The sequence below is a fragment of the Phodopus roborovskii genome, unplaced genomic scaffold (assembly GCF_943737965.1).
Source record: "Phodopus roborovskii unplaced genomic scaffold, PHOROB, whole genome shotgun sequence".
In the NCBI taxonomy this organism is placed as follows: domain Eukaryota; kingdom Metazoa; phylum Chordata; class Mammalia; order Rodentia; family Cricetidae; genus Phodopus; species Phodopus roborovskii.
Genome location: NW_026125052.1, coordinates 10,495,454 through 10,511,876, shown reverse-complemented (window position 1 = coordinate 10,511,876; position 16,423 = coordinate 10,495,454). Strand labels below are relative to the sequence as shown.

Sequence of the window (16,423 nt, the reverse complement as noted above, 5' to 3'; positions counted from 1 at the left end):
GGTACAGTTAGGGATCAAGTCTCCATGTATGGGGACAAAGAAGGCTGAGACACTGCAGCATTTACTGTTCCTCTCCCTGCAAACCAGATGCGTGGACAACTAACCATCCCACCCTGCCCCAGTCAACCCTCACAACACAGAGGAGAAAGGGAGACCACTCAGACACGGATTTAATAATTGTAGAAATCCAAAGAATAAGCATCAAATCTCGAAGTCAGAGTGAACTCTTGCCTGTGGGTCGGCTTGACTAGGCTCAGCCACTGAGCTGCCTCAACCAGCCAGGAAACTATGACTAGACTGACTTCTGTTTTCATGATGTCACCATATGTAGTATGTATTTTGTCTCAATAAAGCATTTGTACCAATGGCTCTGGAGCTTGGAGGAAGACTAAAGGAATGTGTAGTGATTCTGAGTAGGGTGTGGAGCTACATGGCAGAGCTGTCTGGGGGAGGAGAAAACAAAGGCCTTTCTTCCAGTGTCAGGACAGCTTTGAGTGGCAGACTATCCAGATGGGCCACTAGGGCTACACTCTCTGAACTATGACAGGTACTTGGTCCCTTAGGGTAGAGGCGAGGAGCTTGCAATTGGGAGTTTTTAAGCAGATTAAGCACCAAGACAGTTATTTCTGATCCCATCATCCAGCTGCTGCGAAGAGACAAGGGAAAGGGGCTGTTTGTGCTAATATCTAGTTTTGTCTGTGTGCCACTCTACAGCACCACCACGTGACTGCTTCCCTTTGGCTCCCACTTTTCTACTCTTTCCTTCCCTTCTGTTACAGGTCCAGAATCAACTCTAAACCTGTTTTGAAATCAAGTTTCTAGGCTGCCTCTGAGGTATTTTATCACACCAAGTATGAGTGGACCTGTCCCGGGGCAGCTCTGCCTCTCTGCTTCCAGGCCATCAGGGACTTAATGCTCTAAATTGAGGCAAGGAGAATAGCCTGCTGCCATTTTGTGGAAGCCATTTAAGCTGAGGCAGAATTCCACAGGTGCTTCCCAGGGCCCTGATGGTATGAGATCTATTTGTGGGTGGCAAGACTGGTCTATTATGAAAGACACTTTGGCTGAGACGATTCTGGTGTGAGTTCATTCTCTTGGGTATTTTCAAGGAGGCCAAATGGCATTAAGGAAAGGACGAAAACTATAGTGAGAGTTGGGTTCTGCTTTAGACTAGCTAGAACACTTTAGGCAAGCCATGGACTGCCTCAGTGTTACACTGGACAAATGGCAGTGAAGTGACCTTCACAGCCAGGCATGTTTTGTTACTAAAATGCTCAAATATCTGAGATCTTTAAGGAAACATATTACTCCACCCTCCCAGCTTAGGCTAGATTTACCCAAGTATTCCTAATAACACACTGCCCTCCAATCTGTCCTGGTTACCCAGGGAGAAATGAAAGAAAGGGTTTGTGACATATAAAAGTATAAATGTAGTGACAGCTGACCATTTAGTAGAGAGGAACCTTGCCTTAGATAGTTTTGTGTAACTAGAAAAGCCTATGTCTTCTCTCTCCAGCTCCTAAGCCTATTCCTTAGGCATGCAGGTAACTCTTCCTCCCCCCTCTCCATTTCTCCTCATTCCACCAGGGAACCCTGACTAAGGAACAAAGAAGTCCTACAAAGGGGAGATCTCAAGTACCAATCAGCAGCCATTTGATGATGGCAGGTAGGTCTGACGCTAAAAAGAGGTTTGTGTCCAGCAGAACCCAATTCCATAGGAATCCAAGCTCCAAGGCTGGGAGGCAGCGGTGCTGAGGACAAGCTCACTGCTGGGAGTCGGTCTGCAGGACCCACTGGAGGATCTCGTGATGGCGCAGGCCCTGGACGGCATTATCGTAGATGGTGTTCACACTGTTGCAGAGGGGCTGATGCTGCAGCCTTGTCACCCGGCATGCAACCAGCCCTCCTGCCACACACAGCAGCAGCAGCAGCAGCAACACCTTCAGCACAACCCAGGAGCGAGTATGTTTTCGGGGTGGTGGCTTGCGAGGGCGAGAGCCAGATTTAGACTCTGGAGGGACAAAATAAATCAGTATGTAGAGAGCAGCTCTACAATCCATGCAGATCCACTCCCTTCTTCCCAAGTCCTGAGCAGATGTTTTAAGAACATTTAAATAAGAGCTAAATCCCCTGCTATTCAGAGGTCCCCAAGGTCTCTAAGTGGGATTCATTCTGTTGCCTTCTGTAACTCAGTCCCCGGGCTCTTCCATTCTCTTTGGTAACAGGGAGATGATTTGGGGCACTTGGGTCACAGGAAGCTCATCAGGGGTGTTCAGAAGGGATAGACTGTCCCCCACTTAGGGAGAAGGGTCCAAATCACTAATATCACACATGTCATTATTATATAATAAACTAGGTGTGGTGGCACAGGCCTGTAATCCTAAGCACTCAGGAGCCTGAAGCATTACAAGTCTGAGGACAGTCTGGGCTGTAGTGCAGCTGTCTTCAAAGCAAAAACTGAATGCACAATGTCTGTGCCAAAACAATGCCAGTCTCTAAACAAAAGAAAAAAAATCAGCCAGTTGTGGTAGCTCATGCCTGTAATCCCAACCATCTGGAGGCTGAGGCAGAAGGATCACAAACTCAAAGCTAACCTAGGCTACTCTTCAGGACCTTTTCTCAAAAGACAAGCTCAGGAGCCAGGTGTCATGGTGCATGGCTTTTATCCCAGCAATTGGGAGGCAGAGGCAGGCAGATCTCCAGGTTCAAAGCCAACCTGGTTTACAAAATGAGTTCCATGACAGCCAGGGCAACACAGAGAAACCCTGAAATCCTGTCTCAAACCCCACCACCCCCCACCCCCTAAAAAAGAACAAGGTAAACACCACATCACAAATGCAACTACTACCAGGAACAAGGATGATCATGTGTGGCTGCTGTGTTCTAAGATCCTCTCACCCATGATCATGTATTAATCTCCCTCTTTTCGAGATAGGTTCTCCCTGTAGCCCAGCTTAAGCTCAAACTTACAACCCTCCTGCCCCTATTTCCCTAGTGTTAAGGTTATGAATATGTGTCAACATGCTGAGCTTCATATATTACATTTATAATGAGAAAAGCCTTGAGAATTTTAGACGAAAAGGGGGGAACTGTTTTTTGTTTGTTTGGAAACAGGGTCTTACTAAGTTACTTCACCTGTCCTGGAACTTGCTATGCAGACTAAGCTAGCCTTGAATGTTGTGATCCTGCCTCTACCTCCTAAGTACCGCCACGCCCAATTTAGGTAAGAACCGTATGAGTGTTTTCTCACTTATTCTTTACCTGTTGGCAAACAAGCAGTAGTGACATTAGGTGACTTGCACAAGGCAAGGACAAACAAGCAGAGACACAACCACCACTCCACCCTTGCTGCACGCTGTCAATGGAAAGCAAACCTACTTGGGGCCTGATTGGTTTCCTTCTTGGGCTTCTTCTCCTGCTCTCGCTTGGAAGCTTTCTGGGCATCATACTCCTTTCGCCGGCGCTCCTTCTCCTCCGCCTTCTCCCGCTTCCGCAGCTCTCTTTCCTTTGCTTCCTTAGCTTGCTGCTTGGCCTCTCGCTTCTTCTCTGCTTCTACAACATATATGCAAAACATGACTCCTCTCACACAAGGCCCCCAGCAGCTTGCCTGCCTGCATGATTACAGTGTGCACTCATCTGCCTTTTCCCTTATGCCATGGGTCACACCAAAACTGTAAGAGAATCCAGGTTGGTAGCACAGGTCTGTAATCCCAGCACTTAGGGTGTGAGAGATGCTGAAGAGGGTGTGTGTAGGATTATGAGTTTGAGGCTAGATTGGGCTATAAAGGGAAAATCTATGAAAAATGTACTCCCAGCACTCAAGAAGCTGAGGCAGAGGATTGCCTGGTCCAGCCTTAAAAAAATGAAGTTTCTTCCAGGGTTTACTGAGTCTTCCTAAGCGATTCCTGGCTACAAACAATAGGAAAATTAGGGTGTACTACAAGCAGGACCTAAGAAAGATATGGGTGAATAGGCAAGATGGTGGGTAAAGACAACTGCCACTATGCCTGATGACCTGAGTTTGGGGGTTTTTTCTTAAGATTTTTATTTACTTTATGTATATGAGTGCTCTATCTGTCCAACTTTATGCCAGAAGAGGGCACCAGATCTCATTATAGGTAATTGTGAGCCACCATGTGGTTGCTGGAAATTGAACTCAGGACCTATGGAAGAGCAAGCAGCCAGTGCTCTTAACCACTGAGCCATCTCTCCAGCCCGATGACCTGAGCTTTATCCCTAGATCTCTCACAGAAGAGAACAGACTTCCACAAGTTGTCCTCTTTCCTCCACATGTGTACTATGGGCACACAAAGGAAATAACTAAATTGTAAGGAGGCTGAGGGTGGGGGACCATAAGCCTAGGAGTTTAAGACTGGCCTGGAGAACACCCTCTCCCCCCCCCAACACAAATGGACAAAAGTGCACAGAAGGCAGAACCTCCTAGTCATAAAGGGAAGATCCAATGGAGGCCCTGGTTCTGTGGGATGAAGGGGAAACAGGGAGGAGGGCGGTGAGGTGAGTTCATGTCAGGGTTACAGTCAGTACAATCTTTTTCACAAAGTCACACCAACTTAATTCAGAAAGAATCTGCTCAACACAGATTCACTCAGGCAGACATTACAGCTCGTGTGCTGACATGAAGTATATACAACCTCCAAATTATTGCTTCTAAAAATGCATTTTCAAGTTAGTCATTTAGAAGCCTGAAATGCATGTTTCCAAAGTAAGAATACCACAAAATGGCTGTTAAATGCACTGTTAGGGCTTAAAAACCTAGGGGATTCATAACAGCTGAACAGCAGCACCATCGGGACAGTAGCTTCCCATGCAAACAGCTGGTGTTCCAGTTGGACACAGAGAATGCCAAGAATAGGCCACACCCAGCCTCTGGGGACATGGTGCTGGCAAAGAGTGGACATAGCAGGAGCTGTCTTGCTATGGCAGCTACACATATAGCAAGGAAAGCTGTAATTCATGCATGGTGAGCTCATCAGAGTCTGCCAGCAGTCAATACTGTACACACCCTTTCTCCCCCTGCAGCTTAGTAGTCAGCCAGTCAGTCGAGATTACTGAGTGCCAAGATGCAGAGGAGAGAAGACGGGGAAAGTTCTAGTGGTTGCATTGTTTTCTTTCTTTAAAGATTATTTTTAGTTTTGTGTGTATAGGTGTTTTGCCTGCATGTTTGTCTGTATGCCATGTACATACAATGCCTGTGGAAGCCAGAGAGGGTGTCAGATCCCCTGGAACTGAGTAACAGATGGTTATGAGCCACCACAGGGTGCTGGGAATGACACTCAGCTCCTCTAGAAGGGCACCCAGTGCTTGCAGTCACTAAGCCATCTCTCTAGTCTGTCTGCTGTCTTTGGAAAAAATAATATTTTAGGACAGGTATGGTGGCACATAACTTTAATCCTAGCATTCCAGAGACTCTGTGAGTTTGAAGCCAGCCTGGTCTACATAGTGAGTTCCAGCCAGGCTATATAATGAGACTCCATAACAAAGAAATACTTTGATAATTGCATATAAACTATTTTGATCATATTCAGCCTACTCCTCTTAACACTTCCCAGACATGCCTGATTCCCACCAACAACTTGTTTCTTTTTTGTTGTTGCTGTCAGAGCTGCTTTAGGGTTTTTTGTTTGGTTTGGTTTGGTTTCTTGAGACTGTGTCTCTCTATATAACCCTGGCCATTCTGGAACTATAGTTAATGTATACAAGCAAAGCAATGGCTAAGCTGTAGTCTATGTGCTGTCAAAGAAAGTACGCACAGGCTAATTTAATGGCATGCTTGCCTCTATGTGGAGAATGAGGCTGACTTTGGTCACAGTGGGCCTGCTGGCCACCCCACTAACTTGGGATGCCATTCTAGATTCAGCAGTGGAGTAGAGATGGCAAAGCCATGAAGACAAGCAGAAGGCACTGTGGTTGTACAGGGTGGTGAAGAGTCACAGAGAGACTAGCTAACAGACCAAGAACAACAGAAAGAATCATGGATAGCTGTCCTAGCTCAGGCCTGAAAACTCCAAGGAGTTTCCTACTATAGGGAAGGCTTCATATACTGGGGAACTTGAAAGGGGACTTGGGTCTGCTCTAGTGATTTGTTTGTGGGGGTTTATTTGGGTTTTTGTTTCACTGGTTCTTTATTTTGGGTTTTGTTTTCTGAAATGAAGGCCTTGTTTTGCAGCCCAGGCTATCCTTGAATTCACAGTCATCTTCCTGCCTCAGCCTCTTAAATAGTGAGATTATAGGTATGTGTCCACACGTCTGACTACAGCTATGCTGAAGGTGTCTTTTTTACCATCAGAAGACGGCCACCTCAAAGCAGAGACACAATAAGAAGTTGCTTGTTGACTGTGGAGCCCTGTAGAGAAGGCTGGATGGAGAAAGCCATCAGATAACAGGGATGCCACCATACTGCCCATGTGCCCAACACATACCCTGTTTTTCAGCACTCTCCTATCAACCTTGGTCCTGAAGCCTAGAATGCTGGCTGACTGAGGACAGGGAAGAAGGCTAGGAGGATGGCCACCCACCTCGCTCCACTTCCAGCCGGCGCTGCCGTTCTCGTTCCTGATCCGCCTGCACGGCCTTCATGTGCTGTAACACCTGCAGGAGAGAAGGGGCTCTGAACTACTCATGTAGCAGTCTTCACAGCTCATATTTGTTCAGGTCTCAGGAAAGAGACCGTTCATTTCAGGATCCTGGACTATTAGGAGCCCTGAAGGTGGGACAAAGCCAGTGGAGATCTTTGTATTTAAATTACAACCTTCATTGCAGAAGAGTCACATGAGTCTAGTTCATTAAGACTGTCAGAAAAAAGTTTCTGGTAAAACAACATCAACTAGAATCTATGAAAAGTTCTGTGTTCACATCACCCTCACATGGACAAGTTCACATAATCCACCCAATGGCTCCCTGTTATCTCCAGGAAGACAGTATTCTGTCTAACATACTGTCCTTTGGCTAGCACAGGCCCTTCTCCTTCCGTTCCTGTTCATATCCTGTAATTCCCTCTGGTTTCTTGTTGGTTTGGGTTTCTTGAGATAAAGTAGTGATGGGTATCCCAGGCTGGCCTTGCATTTGTGGCAGTCCTGACAGGCATGCGCCAGCACACCAGCGAAGCCACTGGCAGGCAAATGGTGTTACTGGTGGGAGGAAGTGACTGGATTTCTACTACAAAAGGAAGAAAATCAAGACAGACAGACGTGCCCTGAGCACACAGCAGAAAGTAGCACAACTGAGACCTGAGCATTGGCTCCACTGGGCAGAAAACAGCTCTAGGAGAAAAGCCCAAACGCCACCCACTTGTAATCAGTACCCAGTGCCCCAAATTTTCAGACTCAACTCATGAATGGCCTCTAAGTGAAAGAGTCACAAATGTTCTCACGTGGACACAGAGGAGGAGCCAAAATCCTTATATCTCTTTTGTTTTTGTAGAGCTTCCACATGTTAAAACACATGCTCTACTACTGAGCTACCCCCAGTCCTGTAAATTTTAGAAGCTGGTGTTCCTAGGATGTAGCTCAGAGCCCCTCACAATACAAACTCTATCACACTGTGTGATCTCAGCAAGCAATGGACTCTTCTAAGCCAATTTTCTGATCTGGAAGCCAAAGATAACATATGCTTCTCTGACTGCTGGGGTAACTTGCTCTGGCCACTCACACAATCTGCGTCATGATGGGCACTCAATAAACACTGCTGCTGAGTGCCAGCTTTACTGCATGAATGTAAGGGGAAGGAAAGCTTAGACTACTCCTCAGGACAGGTCTGAGTGTTCACACATGCCTCAGTTCTTGGAAACCCTGAGCACACGCACTCACTCATCACAAGAGGGGCTCCACAGCCACCTGTAGAACTTTCTCTCACAGCCTGGTTTGAAGCTACAAACTGCTAACCCAGCACTAGAACCTGCAGTGCCTCTCAAGGGAATCCAAGTTATAAAAATGGCTGCCCACCAAGGAACTGCAGGCACTAGAGGAAGGGTGAACATGATAGTGAGGAGAGCCCAAGAGTTCTCAGCTCAGCCACACTCCAAAGTGGATACTACATAAGCAGATGTGCAATTAGGCCGCAGGTGTGTGGCTGGCTGTGACAAGTCCATTCTTACCCTGGCTCCCAGCCTTGCATCAGAAATTATCTGAAAACACAGGCAGCTCAGAAATGAGAGAGACTGCCCTAAGGTAAATTCTTAGGGGCAGATGCTGTTCTAGAAACTTCTTACTTTATTCTGATTAGCCCAAGCCACTCCCTACAACGCCTGAAGGTGCTACAGCTTGGGGCAGTCGTTCATGCCAGTGCTACCAAGGACCGTGGCTTTAGTTACCACAGCCACAATGTACTGTGCTACCTGGAGCATGTCTGAAAGAAATATGTGAGCAGAAGGGGCCTCTGCACTAAATACAAATTACTTCTGTGGCCATAAGCTATGAAATGTCAACGGTGGCCATCGGGCTGGCTTCAAACACACTATGTAGCTAAGAATGACTTTGATTTCTGATCCTCTTGCCTCATTACAAGAGCTTGGATTATGCCGTGTGCTACTATACTTGGTTTTATGCTCTCCTAGAGATCACAAATCCAACGCTTCATGCACACTAGGCAAGCACCCTACCACAGTCCCCTTGGATAGATCAATTCCATACAGTCCCAATATTATATCCTGAATGATGATACATGTACATTGAGATTTCACAGGTCAGAAACATCCACTTGCCAGGGTCATAAAGACTATAAGATACAAGTATGAAGCGTGTATGGCATAAGAAAGAGTCTAAGAGTCTTCAGAGCCAAGACTGCTCATTAACACTAAGTTTTCACAACAGGATTTTACAGACCATGTGAGCCTTGGCTTCCTATATTGCCTTTGAGCTTGGCTTTTTGTAATAATGAGATTATATAAGCCTTAAATAGATGGGGGGGGGGCATTGCTTTTGAGGTTCACACACATTGAGCATATACTAACTGTAGTAAAGCTGTCTGTTTCATTCCCACAGCACCCAGATGTAGCCATTTGTTGCTCAGCTAAAGCAGCAGCAATCTGTTCCAGTGCCAGAGTGGGCATTATTGAGGGCACAGTGCTGCTCTTAATGAGCAAGGTAAGGTACCACAAGGAAACTGGTCACCAGAAAGGTCTGTGTTGCACAAATGCCTCTGGTTCCTCACACTCTTGTCAGAACATGTCTATAAACTTCTAAACCTCAACCCCCTTTTCAAAAGGTTTAAACTCAGGCAGCAGTGATACATGCCTTTAACCCCAGCACTCAAGAGGCAGAAGAAGAGTTTAAGGACAGCCTGGTCTACAAATGGAGTTCCAGGATAGTCAAGGCTATACAGAGTAACCCTGAGCTGGGGGAAGGGAGGGAGTGGCACAAAAATTGTGTGTGTGTGTGAGAGAGAGAGAGAGAGAGACAGAGAGAGAGAGAGAGAGAGAGAGAGAGAGAGAAAGAGAGAGGAAGTGCCTGAGGAGGCCAAAGGTATCAGATCCCCCTTGAGCAGGCAGTGTGGGGGCTAAAATTCAAATGAGTGTTCTGCATGAACAGCATGTGCTCTTAACTGCTCAGTCGCCTCTGTCATCTGCCTAGCCTCTTAACCCCTTTTTAAAAGGTTTACTTATTTTTTGAGAGGAGGAGAGGATGTACATGTGCAAGGTAGTGTGCAATGTGGAGGTCAGAGGACAACTCAGGGGAGCCAGTTCTTTCCTTCCACCATGTGCATCCTGGGGATGGGACACAGGTCACCAGGCATGGTGCTTTTACTCATGGCCCCACCTTGCTGACTTTCAATCTCAAACTTTTTTCCTGGCCAAACTGCTGCCTAAGAGAGGTCATAGCTTTAACCCTAGTGAAGCTATGGTTTAGAACTAGGACATAGTTACTATGCCTAGTAAAACAGAGATGGTTTAGTTAGTAAAAAAAAAAAAAAAAAAAAAAAAAAAAAAAACCTATAAGCCTATAAGCATGTGGACCTCAGTTCAATCCCCAGCATTCATGTAAAAACACTGGGCATAGTGACACACATTTGTAATCCCAGTGTCACTGAGGTAGGAAAAAGAGGATCTCCTAGGTCTCACTACTGGCCAGCTCATCTTGCCTAATTGGTCAAAAGACCCTTTCTCAAAAGATGTGAAGAGCATTCCTGAGGATGTAACCAATGTTGCCCTCTGGCTGCCACACACAAATGCACAGATTTAAAACCTAGTAAATGCCTGAGTGGTGGTGTTGCACACTTTTAATTCCAACACTTGGGAGGCAGAGACAGGTAGATCTCTGTGAGTGCAAGGCTAGCCTGGTCTACAGAGTGGGTTCCAGGACAGGCTCCAAAGCTATAGAGAAACCCTGTCTTGAAAAACCAAAAAAAAAAAAAAAAAAGAAAAGAAAAGAAAAAAGAAAAAAGAAAAGAAAAATGTAGAATTAAAAAATAAAACCTAGTACATAAAGAGGCTGGCAAGATGGCTCAGCAGTTAAGAGCACTTGCTGCTCTTGCAAAGGAGCTGGGTTAAGTTCCCAGCATCTAATTCAGGCAGCTTACAATTGGCTTTAAGTCCAATTCCAGGGAATCCAACACCCATTGGCTCTTCAGGTACCAGGCCTGCATGTGGAACATACATACACAGGCAAAACACATGTACACATTTAAAAAAAAAAACATTTTTTTAAAACTATAGCATTTAAAAAATAAACAAAATAACTGTCAATATAATGCCAGATTGGAGGATGAATGGTTTTTAAAGGAAGAAAATGTAGAGAAGATGGCCCTATTACTTGTAAAATAAATGCACCAGGGCTGACTCAGTGGTTAGGGGTAATTGCTGCTCTTGCAAGAGCTGGGTTCAGTTCCCAGCATCCATATCAGGCTCACAACTGCTTGTAACCCTAGGTCCAGGAAATCCAATGCCCTCTTATGGCCTATGTGAGCACTTGCACATATATGGTACACATAAACTCATGCAGGCACACATACACAAATCTTTTTAAATAATAATAAATAATAAGTAACTACAGCAACACAGACCTCCCCATCAGGTTCATCTCACTTGGACCTGGGTGCTTTAACAATTCGGAGCTACTGGTACCCTGGGAGGATAAACAAGAAGAGGGAGAGGCAAGCCCCAAGGGAGAATATGAGGGAGGCCCCGGGGAGCTTCATGCTTACCTTGTTTGCACACTGCTTACATTGCTTTTCATCCAAGCAATCTCCTGCCACCTTGGCCAGGACAGGGTCCAGGGGATTGTCTTTCAGATCCAGCCACTTCAGATTCTACAGAGGTGGGAAAAGAGGCTGGCTAAGCTGGAGTTTACACAAGGCCCCTCAAAGAGGAGCAAAAGGAGCAAGAAGAAAACTCTATGTTCCACCTAAGAGAACAGCCAGCAGAGGCAGGGTCAATAAGATAGCATTTCTGGTTCCCTCCCCTGCTCAGGGTTATGCTCCCCAGTCCCTGCCTTGGCCACACTTGGCCAGGCAGCCCTGGCGCATGTTACCTTGAGCTGAGCAAAGCTGACAGGCAGGGTGACAAGCTTGTTGTTGAGGAGATCCAAATGCTGAAGGTTGACCAGGCGGCCAAAATCTGCAGGCAGCTGCTGCAACTTGTTCTTGCTCAGGTCTAGCTTCACCAGGTGCGTGAGGCTACAGAAATCAGACTAGGACCCAGAAAAAGAAGACTTAGACCCAGGCTCACACTTTGGTATAAAGGTGTAGGAGCCCCCAAGTCAAGAGTACCTCTGCATAAATCCCAACTTTTGCTAGCTACTTCTCTTCAAATGACAATGGAAAGAACACTTGCTGTTACAGTAATTACCTAGACAAGCTTGTAAGACAGCACTGCACAAAATCAGCATAGAAATGCATAGGACCCACTCAGGAAGCAGAGGCAGGAGGAGCTCTGAGTTTAAGGCCAGTCTAGTCTACCGAGCGAGTTCCAGGACAGCCAAGGCTGTTACATGGAAAAACTCTGTCTCAAAATATCAAAGGGAAAAAAAATTTTTTTTTCCAATCTTGTCGATTAGCTGATCTTCTGCATTGTTGCTGGAGTGACACAGGGCCTTTCCTGTCCCCCCATGGTGCCCTGTCTTCACCTTTCATAAGATTTCTCCCTGGACATGTTAGTATACACTTGTATTCCTAGCTACTTGGGAGGCTGGTACAGTTGGAAGCTAGCCTGGGTAGAATAACAAAACCTCATTTCAAACAACAAATGTAACTATGGGGATAGATCAGTGGTGGAGTCCTTGCCCAGCATATGCAAAGCTTAGAGTTCAATTCCTAGCATCATGCACACAAAAACTGTGCACAGCTTATCCATAAGGCCCTAGGTTCAATTCTCACCCCCAATATCCCTCCAAAAAAAAAAAAAGAAACATAACTATACCTATTTTTATAAAAATGGCCAGTACTTAAGTACTAAGTCTTAGTCTTTGTGTTTTGGGACCCAGCATAGTACTTCACACAGGTACTCAGTGAGAGTTAGGATAAGTAAGTAAATGCCCAGGACCTATTCTACTCAAAACAGGCTCATTCTTAGCACAGAAACAAACATCACTGACATGAACCTTTGCTAAGCATCCATCTGACAGTGACAATACAACTCAGCTAACAGGCACTGTTTGTGCTCTGTGGGGACTCAAACACAGTGGGTCCATGCTGCACAGTGAAAGTTCTTCAGACAGACAACGAAACAGACTGAGACTGAAGAGTGCACTGAAGGAGTGTGAGTGACTGCTGGGCACAGTAGACGGCAGGTGTGAAACTGCAAGGAGCTGCTACCCTTCTTTAATTAGACACATAATACCTCCTGGGACAGAAACCAATTTTAATGAGCTATGGGGAGAAGATGCTGTTGACAAGAGTAGCCCAAGAGAACACTCAGAGGGATGGACTAATGAGCCAATGAAGAAACTGCTAACTTCTGAACCCCACCCCTGAGACTGAGCCAACAAGAGGCTACCCTGGAATCCAGCAAGGCATGGCTGCCACGGTACAGGACGCAAGAGGCAACCCTGACAGCAAGGAACGGCCTGATGACAAAGGAGGGCTGCCACAAAGGCAGGTGGCCATTGCTCAGGAGAGGAGGGGCTGAAGGACAATGCATGCATAGGTGAAGTAACAGCTGGGTGTTATTACACTGGTAATCCCAGCATTCAGGAGTCTGAAGCAGAAGGAAAGATGGAAGTCTGAAGCGAGCTTGTTGTACACAGAAAAACTGGAATAAATTCTGCAAAAGAAGTCAAAGCAAGAGGAATGATGGGGGAAGAGTGAAGAAGCATGCACACGAGCAGGATACAGTTATATATGTATAAAATGTTATAAAGAAACAGTATTTTCTATGCAAAAAAAAAATTCCAAAATTCAAAAGCATCAAAAGGACTTGATATACACTGGGTTTGCTCCACAACAAGAATCTCAAGTAATTCCAGTTGGATTGGGGTGGGGGGCAAAGGCATGGCAGTCCCATCAAAACACATCTTTCTTGTTCCTCATCAAAAGATGTGTGGACCCAGAATGGTAACTCAGGCCTGAAATCGCAGCTCTTGGGAAGCTAACATGAGAGGCCTGGCACAGGTTTGAAGCCAGGTTGGGCCTGGCTTCAAAACAAAAACAAACCCCAAAACAAGCCAGGCACCGTGGCACATCCCTCCAGTCCCAATCCTCAGGAGGTGGAAGCAGCAAGGTCAGGAGTGTCAAGGCCAGCCTAAGACCCTGTCACAAAACAGTAAAAATGCAAGGGACGAGGGTTCACTTTTCCCACAGAATGTAGAGCAAACCAATACAATGGTCTCTACTTCGTTTATGCAAGAGAGACAAACTACTTTTGTCAAGACTACAATAAAGCAGAAAAAAGATGAGACCAGCAAGTGATTCGCAGCATCCTGCTGACTTTATCTTTCCATGCTTGCTTCTCCTGCAGTTCTAAAGAATGTACTTCTGAGACATGCCACTCTCTCCCGCCAGTCCCCACCAATACCCAATTTAGCTGTACCCTGTCTGTAGGCCTATTCTGAAATTATACTTTATGCTGCCCCTCATGCCAGCATGAGGGACATTCAGGACTCCAGGACTTGCTGGTGTTTGCCAGTCTTACCGGAAGAGTACTCAATTTATTGCAGGACAGATCCAATACGGTGGCCTTTGGGAGTGCAGCCTAGAAAGAAAGAAAGAAAGAAAGAAAGAAAGAAAGAAAGAAAGAAAGAAAAAAAAAAAAAAAAAAAAAAAAAACATGTCAATCCAACAACTGGAATGATTCAGTGACATCTGCTAATGAAGCATTTTCCAGAGAATGTTCCCACAATTAGCAAAGGCCTTAAGAAAATATAGGAGGTGGGGGCAGTGGCACATGCCTGTAATCCCAGTACTCAGAAGGCAAGAGGATGTCAAGTCAAAGACTAGCCTCTAAGTCATATTGAGACCCTTAAAGTACGAAAGTATAATGTTCTTGGGGCTAAAAAGCCAATCAACTGAGACCTAGGGAAGACTGCAAAAGGAAGGGTTTGACTACAGAGTGTCCAAGAGAAAAATGATCCTTCAAAACCCCCGGGTACTTGAAATTTTCCTCTAGTGCCCCATTACTAGGTCTCAGGTCAGAAACTGGGTCTAATAAAGCTCCTTTTATTTACTCATTCATTTTGTCATCCACCCACCAACATGTAAAGGTACTGAGTACCTTCTCTGGGAAGGGCTCTGGCCCTCACAGCCTATCTCTACTTTCCAACAGTGTCCAGGACTAGAGAGGCTCTGCAAAACTGACCCTTTCTTCTCCCCTAAGGGTAAAGTTATAATGACCACATGCCTGGAAGAAATGGGTTCAAATAGCCACCCTAGGGTCAGGCTCTATCTGGCTATCTTCCTGGAGTGGGAAAGAAGTTGAACATTCAGTTAAGGATCCTAGGCCAACCTGAACTGTCCAAATGACCACCTAAAAAAACTTCTGGATACCACAGAGTGGGAAACACCAGCTACATCTATCGGCATTTGCTACCTTCCAAGTATTTGACTTTATGAGTTTAATACTCATAAATTATGAGATGGGAACCGTTAACATTTTATAAATGAAGAAATCCAGACATAAAAGTTGGTTAGTTAACTTGGCAACGGCATTCGATTATTGAGCAATGGAGCTGGGATATGAACCGGGCATACAATTCAAACCCCCATACTACACAGCCACAGTGGAAGGACGGCTAGGCCAAATGCCAAGGGCAAAAATGTAGTCCCTTAACAGCAAGAAGCAAAGTGTAGGTCATCCAAAGTGAAGCCGACCTGAGACATTAGGACTAGGGAGCACGGAAGTGGATGGAGGATATAGCTCCATATTGGCAACAAACTAGGTGTGTGATGTCCCAGGGGCTAGGGGTTTGGGGTGAAGGAGGATGGAGGGTGAAGAGTGATTCCGGATAGTTTCAAAGCAACTGGGATGAGGCCTCCAGTCCTTCGAAGTGATTTCACTTTCTTCAAGGAGGACAGCCCCAGGGCTGCGACAGCCAGCTGGGATTGCAGGCTTCTTAGAAAAGCTGGGTTCGGCGCCACACCCAGGTCTATCTGAAGGCCTATTTCCCGGGACCAGGTCATTCATTCATCCTCGAAAACATCCAGCAACCGCTCTCGCAGGTTCCCACTTTAAGGTACAGCAGGAAGTTGGACGTCGTGAGAACTTCCCAAAAAAGGGGGTAAATTCACTACTGGTCCCTAAGAAGCTCGGGGTCGGGTAAGAAGGGCTTCCCTGTCTTTTGGAACTATGCCAAAGTGACACGTGTACACTGCAAGAAGAGCACTGGGGCCCACCGCAGCCTCCCCGGAGACCTAGTTTTTCAAGACCGGGAAACGGAGGCTTGGGAGAGGGGCCTGCCCGCGTGGGGCCGGCGTCAGGGGTAGGTGGGCTCCTGGGACTCGTGGGGTCGTACTGACCAGCTCCTTGACGGGGACCTCATTCAGGTCGCTGAGACTCAGGTCCAGCTCATTGCCGTCCAGCTTGTCGCGGAGGTTCCCGCCCTTGCTACCGGCCTTGGTCATGATGATGCCGGCTACGCGGGTTCCTGCTCCCGGGTTCCGACGGGCAGGAGAGAGGGCTGAGAAGCGGGTTCACACCCAACGAACCACGCCTGCGCCTTAAGCCGCCGCCGCTGTGAGGCCTCCGCCGCCCGTCCGCTCGCCCGCCCGCCGCACTCCCAGCCCAGGGCCCTGCTCCCACCGGTGCCGCCGCGACGACGACCACTTCCGTGTCCACGTCACCTTCCGCGGCCACCGAGAAGGGCCAGGCCAGAGCGGTCCTAGAGTGTGCCGGCGCGCCCTCTGCCGCCCAGGCTGCTGTACTGCAGCTACAGGGCGCCGCCTCCGCCCCCGCCTCCGCCCCCGCCCCCGCCCCCGCCCCCGCCCCCGCCCGAGGAGTTTCTAGAAGTGGCAGTCCAGAGGCTTCTGAAACAGGAAGGAC

At 46.9% G+C, this 16,423-nt stretch overlaps 1 protein-coding gene across 1 annotated transcript; it reads right to left on the bottom strand.

Moving 5' to 3' along the window:
• Positions 1–152: 152 nt before the first annotated feature.
• Positions 153–16,122, bottom strand: Lrrc59 (leucine rich repeat containing 59). Its single transcript, XM_051203282.1, has 7 exons — positions 15,901–16,122; positions 14,081–14,140; positions 11,484–11,642; positions 11,158–11,262; positions 6,537–6,609; positions 3,379–3,552; positions 153–2,011 (listed from the first exon to the last, which is right to left on the bottom strand). The coding sequence occupies exons 1-7, from the start codon at positions 16,003–16,005 to the stop codon at positions 1,764–1,766; spliced, it is 924 nt and encodes a 307-aa protein (XP_051059239.1). The 5' UTR covers positions 16,006–16,122; the 3' UTR covers positions 153–1,763.
• Positions 16,123–16,423: the final 301 nt, after the last annotated feature.